Consider the following 12,448-nt stretch of genomic DNA (forward strand, 5'->3'; position numbering starts at 1 on the left):
CCTCAGCAGTGTACTTCGTCCATCTGCCTGTTCTGCTCCCCACTCTGTCTCTGGTGAATCCTCTCACCCTCTGCATCTCTGACCTGTACCCCAGTTCTATATGAATAAATAAATCTTTAAAAAAATATTAAAATAAATAATATACCTCAGTGCAGCTGCTTTTAAAAGATTGAAAAACAACTATTTGCAAAACATCTAGACAAAAAGAACTTAAAAATGGAAATTTTCAATCATGTTACTTATAATGGAGTACTTTTAAAGTATAATAGCAAACTTCATGAAAATAAATGTTGTTAATGTGTGTACAACCAAGGTGATGTTCATAAATATAAAGTTACTCATTAACTACATCAAAGAATATTAAATACCTAAAAACATAATGAAAAAGACATATGATGTTCCATAGATTACAAACACAGCATGCAAGCCTAGAGAAAATGGCTTCTATTCTAAAGAATAAAGAAAGAACTATTTTTAGTTGAATGGAAGAACAGGGCTGTCTAAAGGCTGGACCATTTGATTTCTCAGGGAAGTGCTAAGTCCATGCTTATAAATGGGAAATAAGATTAGAAGTACAGATAGGAATCATATTTCATTTAGCAAACATTTACTGATCACACACTACATTACAGGCACTGAGGCATAAGAGATACCACAATAAGCAAAAATGGTCACAGTTCCTACTTCCATGAAAGGTAATACATAGAGGGAAGCTTCATATTATATGTGCTAGCAAGCATTACAATATGCAAACATAGATACAATGTGTTAGAGTATATAGGATAGGAGAGGGTCACAAAGTTTTGATAAAGTAGGACCCTGGTATTTTCTTAAATAGGGAAATGATGATTATGTTGAGCTCTAAGAGATGAATAAGAGTTGAGACAAGTCACTACAGTAGAGAAGTGTACCAGACAAGGGAAAGGGCATATCCAATGGTCCTTTGGCAAACTGAACACAAAAAGTGAGGGAGACTTTGCAGAAATAGAAAAGCCAATCTTAAATTCCACATACAATCTCAAACCCTAGAAGATAACAGGGGAAAGTTTTATGACACTAGATTTGGCAATGATTTCTTAGATATGACACAAAAAGCACAGGGTAAAAAAACAAAAATAGACAAATGAAACTATGTCAAATTTTAAAACTTCTATACATCAGGGAAACACTCAACAGGGTGAAAAAACAACCTATAGGAAAATGAAAGAAAATATTTGTAAATCATGTACCTAAGTATAGATTAATAGCCATAGCATATAAAGAACACAAGTGAATAACAACAAAAACAACCCAATAAAAATAAAGGACTTAAACAAGCACTACTGAAATATACATTTTTAAAAGTTGAGATAGTAAACTTTTTTTTAAGATTTATTTTTGTGTAGAACTGGGGTACAGACAAAAGGGTTTTGGGGGAATGAGAATTCACCACAGACAGAGTAGGGAGCAGAACAGGCAGGTTTATTGAAATACACTTCTAAGGGGATCAGCAGGTAAGACAGGAGGGGTCTTCTGTGCCATGTGGGTCACCTCCCTGGCCAAGGATTGAACTTGGTACTGCAGTGGCTGCAGACAGCTTCATAGTGTTGTACTTTAAAGCATTGTGCCACCAAGGAGGGCCTGAGAGGGACTTTTTTAACCAAATTTTAAAATGTTAAGGGGCCCTCCCTGTTGACAAAGCGGGTTAAAGAGCAGCACTGCAAGCTGGTCACAACCACCTCAGTCCTCGTTTGATCTCCCGCCCGGGAGCTGACCCACATAGCTCAGCAGACCTCTCCTGTCTTGCCTGCTGCTCCCCTCAGCAGTGTACTTAATCTGCTTGTTCTGCTCCCCAGAACAGGCAGAGTCCTCACACCGCCCCTCCACCTCTGGCCTGTACCCCAGTTCTGTATGCATAAATAAGTAAATCTTTGTTTAAAAAGTTTTTTAAAAATAAATTAAAATGTTAAGAAAACCAAGAAAAACTGTGTGGCAATTCCTCAAAAAAATTAAATGACAAAAAAACCTAGTAACTACACTACTAGGTATATACCCAAGAGAAATGAATACATGTCCACACAAAAATAAGCACACAATGTTCCAGGCAAGAGCCATGTTCACAACAGCCCAAAAGTGTAAACAATCTAAACATCAGTTTGTGAATGGATAAGCATAATGTGGTATATCAAATCAATGGAATATTATTTAGCCATAAAAAGGAATGGAACTAGTGATACATGTGACAACACAGTTGAGCCATGAAAATAGTATGTTAAGTGAAAGAAGTCAAAAACAAAAGAGTACACATGACATGAAATGTCCAGAACAGGCAAACTCATAGAGATGAGAAAACAGATATGGCTGCCAAGATTTGGGGTAAAAGAGGGACTAACAGTTAATAGGTACAGTGTTTGGGGTCTTTTGGTTTGGTTTGGTTTTCTGAGTAATGGAAATGTTCTGTAATCAGTGTTGATGGTTGCACAACATAGTGAATATATTAAAAATCACTTAAGTGTACACTTTAAAATGATGAATTTTTGATATGTGAATTATATATCAATTTTAAAAAGCAAATAAAATAATGAGGAATAGTGAGAGCTGGCAGTGGTCAGATCTTTATCCAGAGATCAGCCACTGAAGGCTTTTAGATAATACATCTCTGTAAAAATTCCCTTTGGTGTTGTGTGGAAGACTGAAGAGATCAGGAGTGGATGACATCATTTATTGCAATAATCCAGGTAAATGACAGTGGTGGTTTGTACTTGGATGGTGGTAAAAGTAGGCATGCAAAGAAGTGAACAGATTCGAGAGCTTTTTCAGAAACAGAACACATTGGATTTGCTGAGCAGTTAGGTGTTAGAAGAAGGAAAATGAGGTCTTAAGGATGACTGCTAGGTTTCCAGTTTGAGTTACTGGGTAGGGGACAGTGACAAAGACAAAAGGAGAAACAGATCTGAAAGAGAAACGATGATGATATGAACTAGAGTAACAGATGAGATGATGAAGAAAGGTGACTCCAACAACAACTTGTGGTGGTGAACTGGTTGTGTGAGAATAAGATGCAGTTCCTGTTCTGGGAAATCACAGTAACATGGTCAGGTCTGAATGTCTGTTAAGAGCATGTTGTCTAATGATAGTGAAATAGAAGTGTTACTATAGAGAATGTGCTCCTGAACAAAGAAAGGCCTGATCCTTCGCTTTCTAAATAAATGACCACCAATACACTGTCTCTATGTAGTAAAAGTTTCTGAAAGAATGCACTCATTATAAGCAGGACAACTAAATAACCAGCCATGTAATATGTGAAGCTGGTTGTGAAATACTACCTCAGATTGCTTATTCCATTCCAGTTGCTGTTTTATTGTTCCTGAAGCAAAACAGGTTGGCGAGTAGAACATGTTCACATATGGAAAAGCAAAAATGTAACCCCAAAAATTGAAAAAAAAAAAAAGAAAAAGATTGGGGACTATCCCCATGGTCATAGATTTCAGAATTGTTTCTATAGGAACATTTCAACAGCTACTGCTGTAGAGACCAAAAGCTGCCGCATGTCCATTTTAAGTGTAACCTTTTAAAAAGTGGTTTCACCACAGCAACATCAGGCACTGAAGATCAAGTTTTCAGTCTTTCTGCAGCATTCAGAGGTGGAACCTATGCCTTCTTAAAACGACTGGTTCCACTGTTCCAAGTGTCATAAGCAAAGACTGCTCAACTGCTCAAGTAATTGCCTCCTCCTGCAATGAGGTTGCCTGTCGCTAAAATACCATGAACTGAAATACCTCAGGTCTCCCACCATCCAGTATACATGCAACTTCCTCTCTAAATCCCTTTCCACTGTGTGCATCCCTAAAAAGGTTAACATCTACTGCCTTGTGAGACTGGTCCTATGTGCTGTCTCTTCTGTCTCTACTAGACTGCAAGCTCTTAAAGAACAGGGTTGGGCCTCACATACCTCACTGCACCAAGCAGGGCATGCAAGTTCAAAGAAAGCCTGTATTTCCTATGAATGCTTCTGGAAAAGAAGCCAAAGCAAAGAGTTCACTAAACTATAGCTCCCTTAATCCACATTACTGCAAACTACATTAATTGTGAAGCTTAAAGAACATCCCCACTGCTTACACAACAGGTGTAGCTTACATAATCTGCTCTACCCAGCTGTTACTTATTTGTGACAGTTCCCTCCGAGCTTCTGTTCCCTGTCAATCTCTAGGACTACCACATCTTCTTGTATGATTTCCTTATTTATTCCCCACCTAAATCATAAAAGAATTTCCCTTTTTAATAGTAAAAAATGCAAAAACTCAAGAATAACCACAGATATTCTGGGGTTTTCTGTAATTTAAAATTCAAAAAACAATCCTGAGCTAAAATAATATTATTTTATTTTAACATAGCAATAATAACTATTGCCGTAAAATTGATTCATTTATAAGCCTAAGAATTTTATTTTTTTCTGGCAGTCTTCCTTGACAAAATACTCTTCTGTATGCCTGCTCTTTGGAATTCTGACCCAAAAGGATTTTTTTATCAGCTGCCTATGAGCTACAGAATGGGATGAGGTAAGGATGCAAATGAGTGTTGGGAATATGGGTAAATGGATGGAACAAGAAGAGGTGGGGGCAGTAACAAAAGTCCAAATGTCAGGAAAATGAAAATCCACGAATTTGGTGATGCTCCAAAGAGGAAACCAGCAAGTGTTGACGCTAAACTGGCAGAAACATCAATACTTCCTGGCTCCCCCACTGGGTGCATCAATTTACCACCGGCAGGCTGCTCCTCTGCTGCAAGTGACAAATAGGGAAAGTGCTCAGCAGTATGAAAAGGAAGGCCTCCAGTCCAGAAGCATGGCGGTATGCAGCAAAGAGAAGGCGGTGATTGCTGGGAGTCTCAGCTCTCAGCTGATTAGCTACTTCCCTTCATTCAGACATGCCAGTGTCCACATTACTGTGCAGGAAAGAGGTCAACACAGCAGGCCTGATACTGCTATTCTTGAAAAGGCCTGCTCGCAATGTTTAATCCTAGCTGGTATCTGGGGACTGGGATTCTGGGAAGGCTTCCACCTCACTAACTGATAAGAGTAGTTCACGATGCCTAAAGTGCTGTTACAAACAATACAACTTATGCTAAATAGCTGCTTACTTCTGGTCTGGAATTTTGGCACAGACCAGGCAGAGGGCATCTGTGTGACCAGCTCCCAATAAAATCCTTGAGCTTACTTGGGAGACAGCATTTCACACAAGTTGTCACAACTCCTGGCTGGAGAAATTAAGCACGACTGTAGACTCCAGTGGGGGAGGACGGCTGGAAGCTGTGCCTAGTCTCCTCCAGACTTGGCCCTGTATGCCTTTTCCCTTTGCTGACTTTGCTTTGTATCCTTTTGCTATAATAAATCACAGCTATGAGTACAACTATATGCTGAGTCCTGTGAGTTCGGCCAGTGGTTTGGTGGACCTCCGACATACCTGATATAGGTTTGAAGAGTCTAACATTATCCCAACAACCTAATGAAGTGTGTATTATGTTCCTTCTAGAGATGAAGTTCAAAAAAGGTGAGCAGAGTTGTCACTGTAAATAAATATTTCAGTGTGTGTTACATGAGTGTTCTCAAATGACAAGAACCATCTGGAGTGCCTGCTAAAAACAGTTTCCTGGGACCTATCACCTGAGACTGGGCTGAATACGTTTGAAGCCCAGGAATCTATATAGCAAGTTTCCCAAATAATTCTTATGCAAGCAGTCCCAGGACCCTATTCTGAGAAACACTGGTGTATATGAACTATAGTGCCTCATTTCCCAGTCTTGGTAGTAATTGGCAGCATGAGGATTGTGCTAACCCTTTTAACAAGGTTGAGCCTCTGTTTACAATAAAACTTTCCAAATCCCTCGGACTACAGTTCCTCTGGTTTGCTCTACCATGCCAGGATAGGAATCCAAGCAGCTGGATACAACTTGGGTACAGACAGATACAAAGTACTTGGCATTTCCAGCACCAAATACTAAGTGGTTTCCTGAATCCAAATACTACACACTCACCACACTAAGTCAAAAGATATGCGGCTCTTAAAAAGTTAACACTGCTGTTTTGGTTTTCAAAAAAATCTGATGTGCTGGTGGCGAAAGAAAAATATGGACTCAGGAATGGTATTTAACAAACAAAATATGAATTTGCTTACAATTTTAGAAGTTGAGGGCAGTGTATTAGTTATAGTTTTCTATGAATGCCCAAGAAAGGGAAGGATGCTATAATCTTTCTGCTGAATTGAAAAAACAGCCTCAAGTAAATCCCAAACTACTTCTGATTACTTTTTAGGCGCACATGACTATTTCTTCTCATTTACAATAAATATAGTACTTTGCCCACTGACGGGACATTATTTTCAGTGTTACGTACGTACTAGCCCAGTTTTAAATGCATTAAACTTCTTGGTAGCTGCTTTCTCAAGAGATCATTTTTCACTGTTATTAACTCAAACTATGTTATCAACTCAGTTCACATCAACTGAGCAAGCATTTATTGAGCAACGACTGTTTACTTGATGTTATGCTAGCTCCAAAATCATTATCCATAAAACTGTTCTATTTTTCCAAGAATACTGAGGTAAAGAGGAAGAGACTAGAAAGATGCAAACACCATAACACTTAAAGATAATGTATGTATAAAGGAGGAAACTAAGAAAAATGATTATCTGCTTGAATAGGGTAGGTATCCCCAATCCTCCCAAATTCAAATAAATGAAGAGTAAAAGAAAAAAAATCGACATACAGGTTAACCTTCTAAATCTGGATATCCATGGTTCAACATTATCTATAAACCACAGTTAAGAATCAGCCAAACTAGCAACCTATCCACACACTGCAGTAATTGAGGGGCTGTCTGCCAATGTGCTGGCATAGGGCATCTTGCGCCCATATCTGCAGTGCCGAGAGCTCATTCATCACTAAGCTGCAGTAGTGTTAACATATGCTGCAGCTGTGCTAGTATATCTGTTTTACAATCACCACTAATCTACTCTTATACTGGGCAAAGTGTAAAGTGAAAAGAAATGAACTTGAAAACAGTACCTGATTCGTTTATGAAGGCCTAGAACCTCCCTCCACCTAATCAGAAAATCCTCCCTGAATCTCAAAGATTCCAGAAACAAAAGATTAATTCCTATGAGACACTACAGATGTATAATAAAGTTCATCACCTTGATGGAAAAAAATAGTATTTATATTCTGTTTCCCATGCATTCACCCTCTTTGGGAGAACTGACCAATCATATTACAGACAAGCAGTGAGGCTTGATTTTTCTCCATGACTCAACATTCATTCATGGGCTAGTTCTGTACATATCATCCAGACATGAGAAGGATACTTAAGGTTCTCCCAGGGGCCGCTGGCCATCCTTTACCTCCCAAAACCCACTGCTCAATGGATGGCCAACTGATAACCTGGGTGAGGAGACACATTCACTTGGACAACTGCCATCAATATGGTAATGGCCAGATTTACCTCCCCAAATTTCATTTCTGTTAAGCATTCAGTCAGAACATTGGAAATTACCTATTTTGTAGGCACTTGATAATACCAACAAAAGATTTGAATTATAAGCAACAGTAAACAGAATGAGCAAAAAAGTAAACCCTTACAGAAGATGTTCATTTTTACTGCTTAATCACTGAAAGGCAAAGGAGGAAAAAGATAAAACTAGTTTTCAGGTCACCGAATAAATAATTTGGTAATAAATACTTATTTCAAGTAATAGTGACTCAGTCATAAATCAACTTTCCACCCTACCTACACAGGATCAAACTACCATCTATTTGTAAAAGAACAGCTTCCCATGTACAGATCATACTGAAGGTGTCAAATGCAACAAATTCCTTTTTATCTGAAACCCAAATAACCAGAATATAACTGAGATTATACACTCTGTATCTGGCAGAATGACAAATGACAGGTAAGTATATATAATGTCATTCATAAAAAGCAAGGGTCCCGGCAGGTCACAAAGATGTCAGATACAGTACAGTACCATGTCCTCATTACACTGGCATGACTGATTGGCCCACTGGCCACTGGTCAATGAACTCAACCTCTGGGCTCTCTCCCCTCCCAGGAAATTAGGAGGTGGATTAAAAGTACTAACTCTCTCAGCACCCTGGTTTCCAAATGTCGTCTCATTAACAAGACACCTTTTTTTTTTTGCTCTCAACACAGGAAATGCCAAGGGTTCTGGGAGTTCTGTGCCAGAAGACCAAATATAAATATTCTTCATTTTAAAAAATCACAATATCACATCCAATTACCTAGAACTCCTCATTCTTTAAACATTCTTCATAAAGAATTTACTGTAAATATCATTGTCTGTAAGTAAAAGTTACTATTTATGTAAAATATAAAAACTGTTAAACGAAACATACTTAAGTACCAGGCACTAAGCCAACCCTTCTTGTCCCCAGCAGCTTTCCAGTCTAGGGTAACCTTTCTAGCTTGGAGTTCTAGTCTCCAGATGCGTGCTTAGGAAAGAGATTAATTTATTACATACAATGGATGCCCTGGGGCATTAGGGCTTAACTCTCTCCCAATTGAGAAAGACTGATCTAATGTGCCACACAAGTTTAAAGTAAATTGTAATACGATTTATTTTTTTAAAGGTTGCTTTTTAGTAGGGTGAAGTTCACCTGTTAAACCAAGAACTTGTAAGAGCCAAAATACACAGACCATTTATTTGTAAGATTTGTCTAAGTGCAAAAATAGTAACTTACAATGCACATATTTAGATAAATTTCCAAACATAATGAAATTAAGTGATCAGTAGTTTCCATGATCACTAATGACAGCCCAAGGTTTTCAGTAAAGTGAAAAAGAACAAGGTAGTTTACCCTGGTAATTCAAAGGAGAAACCAAAAACCATCCTGCTTCTGGAAAAAGAATTACTTGAATTATTTTATTAATTGCTTCAACGTATTACTTCACTAGACTGGCCTTGACTTGGCCTTAAATAAATTAGCTACTATTTCATTCACTTTTGTCTTCAAGGCAAAATATTATCTTGAATATTTTGAATTTTCATTCTACCTTACATGGTATAATATCCTTCCTGTTCTGGGCCTCTTTGATTTGCTTTTTCTGTGTGATATTATTACTGTATATTGCATGCTTTAAGGGACCAAAGCAGTTTAAGAACTCCTGGAATCAGAGATCAAAATTTCCTCCAGTATTTCACACTCACAATTTAAGCTTTCAGGTATACATGATCTAGAAATTCATATCATTTAATATCAGTATCTGACAAGCTAAATTTATAGCATTCACTTGTCCAAATCCCCAATCTACCTGATCAAGGAATGTCTTACTTTGAATGATGAAGCATGAAATAAAAAAAGGGGGGGAGGGTTTCTCATTTAGACTCATTAAAACTCTAAACGTGAAAATGTAGCTGTAATAATTACAAAGTTTAAGAGTAAAAAATAAAAAAAAACAGGTTAACACAAAAGTCTGTGACCCTTAAGCTCCAATCACCAGACTTCCAATTACACATACCTTTGAAGGAAATAAATTGTATAGATGAAGCCACTATTATTTATTGTAGTTATAGAAAATGGCGATACTCACTGGGAACAGGCTGTGTTCTTATTCCACCCAAAGACATCCAACCTAAATATTTTAAGATACCTCCTTTATGCCTAAATCCTAAATTCCTACAACAAATCCACCAATTTCTTTTTACCCTGAAACTGTCAAAAGTAAAACCATAAATTCATCAAAAAGTAAAGAAGACACTTATTAACAGCAAAGACATCAAGGGCTTGTCTTTAAAAAATACAATGAGTCACTATTTCTTTTAGCTTGAAATTGGAAGGGGGGGGGAATAAGGTTCTTAAAAAAAAAGGATTTGGCAAACTCCACTGAGCCACAGATGATGCTACTCCTAAGAGATACCTCCTCGGACAGGTTTCAAATGTAAAACCCTCATAATATGTAGGCTCTAGTTTTTGATGACCGACAACTATAATAGACACCACTGTAATTTATTTCACATTCAAAACCAATTTCAAAACAGTTAATACTGAAAAAATTTCATAACCCTATCTGTAATATGAAAGTAGTCAAAAGAGAACATACAACTTGGACTACATACATCTACATTGTTGAGCAAGTCTCAAGTCCAACCAAAATGTGTATGTATAGCCATCTGGTGATTTAAACAGGAGTGTCCCTCAACCTCTGCCAGATAAAAGATGAGGAAGAGAGTGGAGACCTACTCCTCTACAGCTGGTAAAATATGGCATCCCCCAACCACCAAAGATTCGGAAGTCATTCCTCAGCAATATATTTGATAGCTCTGGGCCTAAGGCTCAGCTACAACTCCGGAGAAAACCTTCCAGCTTACTGCACTCGTCTCAATTCCCCAGACTTACCATAGTCATGACTGCGCAGGAAAATGCAAGCAGTTGGGCATTCCAGCCGAAACAATGAGGTCGAAGCTCATTTCAATGTGAGCTAAAGTGATTCTCTGCAGAGATCTTGGTTGGGGAGACTAAGGAATAGCTTCAAACCTGCAGGCTGGCACCTCAACAACTGCTGCAAATTCTACTGCATGCCCTGGCTGTCTGGGCCAGCGCTGCTTAAAGACTGGACTCTGGTACAATGCAGATCACTCTTAGCAAAGGAAAAACTAAGGGAGGTTTTGGACCAACACTTGAGTAGTTTGATTACAAACGTTAAACTCCTTTTTTAAAAAAATGGGGCTGTCAACATCTCAGTTTTAGGCTAATGAATTTATTATTAAGCAGAGCCCAGTTGTTTTCCACTGTAAGAGTGACATGTGAAAAGATTACCCTTTATCGAAGTATCATAAACTGGCTCTTTGTCATCTTTCCCTTTTGACACTCCCAGACAACACTCAAAGAACACAAGAATCTATGTGGACACATAACTATTAAACACAACACTCGTTTACCTCCCTAGGTTAAATGTGAGAAACCAATCTCCAGTCAATCGCTTCAGTAAAGCATCCAATACAGCCAGTTCCTATAGACTGCAAGATACTTGATATGTACAACCTCTCTGTGCCACAGGTAATCTGCTCCAATTTCTTAAGACATGTTTCATTTTGTGAAACACACATAGCATTGTTGTGATGGTCATCTTTAAAAAGGACATCCAATTCTTTCTTTTAGTGGGAGAACACTGGCGAAAGTTTCAAATGCGGGGGTGGGGAATAAGAGCAAATCCTTTGGACATACGAGACATGTTAGCAAAGCTTGATTAGCAATGATGACACGAAAAGAATCGAATTGCCAAGTTCTCACGCATAGATTCTACGGGGGTTGTTGGGGGGTGGGGCACAGCCCTCAACCTCATTTTTCCTACCGCTGAAACAATCAAAATTTATAGATAAACCCTTTCTTTCACATCGCGGGCAGAAATAAAATATTCCCGCCACCCCACCTTGCAATTAAGGAAGTTGCCACAAATAGCCGCATGAAGTACCGGGTCCCATCTCGGCTACCTTCTCAAAGGACGGTCTTGGTCTTAGGAGTAAACAGGTTACTCGACAAGAGTCGGTGGCCAGCGATCGCCTATCCCTCCCAGAGATGAAAATGCCCTTTCCTGCGGGTTGGCTACGGGGTAGACCGGCCAGCGGGGCCGCCGCAGCCCGCCTTCCTACGGGGTTCAAGGTCTGGGGCGTAGCGTTCTCGCCGAGGCTACCTAGCGGGCGCGCGGCGGCCGCGCTGCCACCTCACGTTTCCCCACCACCCAACCCACCCAGACGATCGCCCCGCCGGCCTTAGCCTCCCGAAGGCGAGCTTCTCGGGCGGGGGCTCCCAACTTTGCCCGGCCTCGCTCCTCAGCTGCTGGCGCCCGCGCAGGCGGAGTCCCCGAGCCTAGGGTCCCCCGCCCCGCGCCCCCGGGAGGTCCTCAGGGCCCCAGGGACAGGTCTGGGTTCACCTCCATGTGCTCGTGGCGGAGGAAACAAAAGAAAGCCGCCTCCCGGCTGATAAAACGCCATTTTCGACTAATTGACCAAGCCAGGGTCCCCCGGGTCGGTCCCCCGCCGTCGGGGCGCCCTCGTCTGAGGCAGAGTGGCCAACGGCCCCCGGCAGCTCCGCTTCAATAGTCCGGGGGGCAGTGGGCTGCTTCGGGAACACCGGAGCCCGACTTGACCCCCCCGACCCCGTCCGCTGGGCCTCGGGCTTTAGTGAAAATTGAAAAGGAGGTGGCGGGGGTCTCATCGAGATGCCATTATCCCCTCAGAAAATTGTGAGAGAGCGGGCGAAGCGGCTGGCGAACCAGCCCGGCGGCGCGCGTGGAGCCGCAGCGAGGATACTTACAAAACGGTTAAAGCTCCGGCGGAACATCGCGTCCGAGGCGCCGAGAGGGCTCTACCGGGCTGTCTGCGAAGGAGCCGTCCACAAGACACACTGCGGCGTGGGCCGGCGGCGCGAAGCGGACGGCGCGGCGGCTGCCTGGCCCCCA

The 12,448-nt window shown here is 40.6% G+C and overlaps 1 protein-coding gene across 3 annotated transcripts in view; it reads right to left on the minus strand.

The window, feature by feature from the left end:
- Positions 1 to 12,416, minus strand: part of ATP11C (ATPase, class VI, type 11C) — a 160,688-nt gene extending 148,272 nt beyond the window's left edge. For all 3 annotated transcript variants that reach the window (XM_012727202.1, XM_012727199.1, XM_012727200.1), the window contains exon 1: positions 12,304 to 12,416. In XM_012727202.1, coding sequence (XP_012582656.1) covers positions 12,304 to 12,330 — 27 coding nt within the window. In that variant the 5' untranslated portion in view covers positions 12,331 to 12,416. The remainder of the gene's footprint in view (positions 1 to 12,303) is intronic.
- Positions 12,417 to 12,448: the final 32 nt, after the last annotated feature.

The sequence above is a fragment of the Condylura cristata genome, unplaced genomic scaffold (assembly GCF_000260355.1).
Source record: "Condylura cristata isolate star-nosed mole 26May11 unplaced genomic scaffold, ConCri1.0 scaffold00019, whole genome shotgun sequence".
Lineage (NCBI taxonomy): Eukaryota > Metazoa > Chordata > Mammalia > Eulipotyphla > Talpidae > Condylura > Condylura cristata.